Source organism: Centruroides sculpturatus, unplaced genomic scaffold (genome assembly GCF_000671375.1).
Source record: "Centruroides sculpturatus isolate CEXI.00-Female unplaced genomic scaffold, Cexi_2.0 scaffold10, whole genome shotgun sequence".
In the NCBI taxonomy this organism is placed as follows: domain Eukaryota; kingdom Metazoa; phylum Arthropoda; class Arachnida; order Scorpiones; family Buthidae; genus Centruroides; species Centruroides sculpturatus.
The window spans coordinates 109,475-113,888 of NW_019384396.1; the positions used below are offsets into that span (position 1 = coordinate 109,475).

The window sequence follows — 4,414 nt, forward strand, 5'->3', positions numbered from 1 at the left end:
GTTTATATGGAGATTTTAGCTCAATGTAGGCTCTTTCTCCGAGTAGACTTGTGTATGTGTATGATCGCTAGGCGACCGATTAGCCGGCTGTATCGAACAGCCATACGTACGCGCGGGAAATAAATGCCTTCCGGGAGGACTTTTATGGGGAACTGGCCTCCTATTCAGTCGTTATAGGCAAGGAGAAAACCCGGAAAACTCCAAGCAGCCAGCCTGTCCGACCGTGGCGCGAACCCACGACGAACCTCCCAGTATTTAGGGTCTGGTCACCACTACGATGAGCGGAAATGGAGACCACTCGCCCACTGGTGGGGGCAAAGCGAGGTCTTTAAAGCCAGCCAGTTTTTTACACGACAATGGATTAATCATTTTTACATTACTTCTTATGGGAAAGATTGGTTTGATATAAGTCCAATTCGGTATAAGTCCAAACATCAGGAACGAATTAAGGTCGTATGCCAAGGTTCCACTGTATTCCTGAAAAATTCTATCCATTTGAATTTAGTTCATAAAAAAATATTTTTGATATAACTTTTATTAAATATTTGAATAGGATTTTAAGCGGCGAAATCGAAAGAATTAACAAATAAAATAAATTATTCTATTGAATAAATTGTCTCTACAAAAGAAAATAAATTGCAATAGTTATATGGGTGATAAATTCTCTCGTACAGTTCCGATCTTGAAACGGGAGATCTGGTTCACTGTACCAATATAAATTTTTAAAAACGTGCAATTAGCGAGGTGTCATTAAACGCTATAGCTTCTCGCGATATACAGTCTTCAAAGCCATGCCGCTTCGCTGGAAACAACTGACAATATACCTATCATGCAATCTTGAAAAATGCCAAAAAACATCTCACATTTGAGATCTGCAATATGAAGAAATCGAATTGCATTTAATTAATTAATTTCTATTATACATAAAATATAAATTACGTGTTCATTGCAACGTTTAATAGGCACTATGTAGTTATTCGTGGGACGTAAAAAATTATAATAATTAATAGAATTTATCCAACGGAAGATCTGATAAAACTCAGAATTCCAATTTTATTTTACTGATTTATTTGATATTTATCATTTTATAAAATAGTCGAACTAATATAAGTACACCACCGAATTTCCGACACTATTCGTTTCAAAGCCTTGCAAGATTAATTGTTTTCCAGATATAAGGTAGCCGACCCGGTGGAGATAGGGGACTTGAAAACCCACTTCACGGAATCTGCGTAAGGTTGCCTTTTTTTAGGTGGGATTAGTTAATCCCGCGTCAGGATGAACCTAAGGGAGGTTGTATGTAGGCTGTGACGGAGGAGGAAAATGATGACAAGTGCTCTAAGCAAGAAAGCCATTTATTTGTTAACATTTATGCTTACATCGACAATCGACAGTCCTTCACTAGGTTCTTCTTGTCGGAGAGGCGGAGAGGCGAGAACTTCGGCGTCTGTCTGGCCCCGGGGCAAACGAGATGAGGTCGTTGCGCAAGGCGGACGATCGGAAGGAGGAAGCGGAGGAGTCCAAAGTTCGTGGCGACGACACACCACAATATAGGTCACGACCTTTCGTGTAATACAAAGGAGAGCTCCTTCCGACCTTGAATTTCGGATTTTTATAGTTTTTTTCCCACTATTCGGACTTCTGATTGGCTCCTTGATTCGTCCCCTTCCTCGCTTCCCGATTTTTTTCTCTTTTCTTTTTGGGAAAACCGAGACCGACTCGATTCACGGAAAAGGTCCGATTCCAGGTGTCAGCTCGACGCCTTTCTCTCGATTGTTCTTGGGGACTGTTGACAAAATTGCAAGACTCGGGCTCATAATTTAGCTCCATTACTGGCGATTTCTGTCAACTGGGTACTCGAACGATTATATGCGATGATTTATCTATCTTAAATCTTTCCCTCTTTTCCGAAATTGTTTCCCTAGATTGATTGTTTATGAGCGCTTGCGTCAAAGCTACCTATATATGCCCACTTGTCTCTGACTTATAACTTTACATTCTGACATTGACACTTCGTTTAAAACGTGTTGGAGTCATCCGAGACTCGTTGTCTGCATTTTGTGCCGCGTTGTTTGGATTAAGGGATTTTCCTCTCCCTCTCATATTTATCTATCGTTATTATTTATTTTATTTTATTTTATTTTATTTAACTATACGACCCTATGACCATTGGCCTTTTTTAAGGGTATTCCTGAAAAAAGCCAATGGTCATAGGGTACCCTTTTTCAAAGGTATTCGAAATCATGTAAATCGCGGTATTCTTATGTGTAAATAATAATACCGCGATTTACATGATTTCGGACCTCGGTAGGGTCCTCACACGGACCATCCGTGACCACATATAATAATAATTAATCAACATGCCTCCAACCCACAAATTAGACACTTCCCACGTGTCCAAAATTATATCATGGGCTACTACAAACTCAAACTAAATAACTACGTAAATAAAATACAGGTATTGTATAGCTGATGAACCATACCATAGATATTACATGATTACGCACTGAAACCCTTGTTTTAACAGTTCTACTTTAATAATCATGAGAAATAAGGTTGTTGTTATCAATAGACGAATTTAAGGCGACACTAATCACTCAGAAGACAATTCTTTATCTTGGACGATAAAAACTGAGTTTACGTTTGATACCACCATTAACTGTTTTCTGTCGTGAAGCCATTACTGGAATTAATTTTAAGCAAAATAAACTAAGAATTTCACAGATTGTTGTACCACCACGAAAAAAAAGCAACGTATATAATATAAATAAACTCTCCGTACATACAGCGCCAAATGTGGCTGCCCAATTAACTAGTCTGGTGCCGAGAGAATTGCAAGTTCTCTCTAGTAATTTCTTCCGAATTAAAGGAGAAGATATACCAACAATTGCCGGAAGTTCGATGGTGTACATGTACTAATAACGTAAAAAGAATGTGTAAGTTTATTGTTTTGTCACAATGTAGTTGGCAGATATTATGACAAATCCTATTGCACTATCTATCAAGACATTTCAACGTGTGGACTTCTCAATAGTCTCGGACGTCCAGCCAATTCATTTCTATATGAAGCGGCACAAAAAGAAACTTACTTGGCAATCAGTTGTGAACCCGTTCACAAAACAGGTAGAAATTTCTTGATAAGTCATGTAAAATTTCTTAAATCCGGTGGAAAATTACTTTCTCTAAAACGTATTATTTACTTTTCTTTATTGTTCCGTGAAAGGTTTGGTTGGCCTTCATGTTTACCATTATAGTCTTTGGATTAATATTCCGGAAATTCGTGAAAGACAATAAAGGGGAACCTTGGACTATAAGGAGAACGTACTGGTATTTGATGACAACGTTAATGTATCAAGGTAAGTCTACACAATATACACTGTTTTCTGATTTATAATATTGAATTATAATCTTTGACGTTAATTTTCAGGAGTCGACTGCAACAACGTGAATCGTTCATCTTCTAGAATAGCATTTGGCATCTGGTTGCTCATGACAACAGTCTTGATCTGGGGTTACGCCGGAATATTGACGTCATTTATGGCCGTACAGACTGACGAACCGGTTCCGAACACATTCGACGAATTAGCAAGAGCCATTAAAAGACGAGAATATACATGTGTAGTGCTTCCACATGTTTACTTAAATCGATACTTAAATGTAAATGAGTACTTTAAATGTTCTAATATTTCATTTTTGCATTGTTTATTTTGATTGATATAAATATATTGTGCTACGTTTACAGAAGAATATATTTTCTGTGACTATACTACATAGATGAGTCTTAGTCTAATTTTTGTCCTTTCACCCGCTACACGAGGTGAATGGTAGCCTACAAAAAAAGGTCGACTTCACCGATAGAATTGTTATTGCCTCGTATAGCGTGTGAAAGGAGAAAAAATGGACTAAGACTCATCTATGTAGTATAGTCAAAGAAAATATATTTTTCTGTAAATGTCATATATGACCTGGCAATTTTTATTTATTGTGCTACAGTTAAAACATTGTTGACCTGTAAATTCCCACTTTTCTCTGTCTGTCTGTCTGTCTTTCTTTCCTTAATCTCGAGAATGTAGATAGATAGATTAAATCCGAGACTCGATAAGGACGCGTCTGGGAAAGGAGGTCCGGATTTACGGTATATGAACTTGAGATGCAAAATCATATTATTTTACTCAAAGTTTTCCCCTGTAAAGAATTAAATAAACAATGGCGTGACTGTTGCTAACAGGAAAAATATTTTTTACTGGAGCTTGATAACAGGAAAAGTATTAAGCCTATGTACAAGGGAAAGACACTACGAATTTCAAGTGGAGAGAATATATTTTAAATTGATTAAACATTTCAAATATGATTAAAATTTGCAGTCCGGTATTGTGATTACGTCACAATAAATAATTACTGTATTATACTTATT

General features: G+C 37.1%; 1 protein-coding gene across 1 annotated transcript; it reads left to right on the forward strand.

Annotated features, from left to right (window-relative positions):
• The first annotated feature begins 2,976 nt into the window (after positions 1–2,976).
• Positions 2,977–3,778, forward strand: LOC111618370. Its single transcript, XM_023359881.1, has 4 exons — positions 2,977–3,123; positions 3,224–3,356; positions 3,428–3,657; positions 3,743–3,778. Exons 1-4 carry the CDS (start codon positions 2,977–2,979, stop codon positions 3,776–3,778), a joined length of 546 nt encoding a protein of 181 aa, XP_023215649.1.
• Positions 3,779–4,414: the final 636 nt, after the last annotated feature.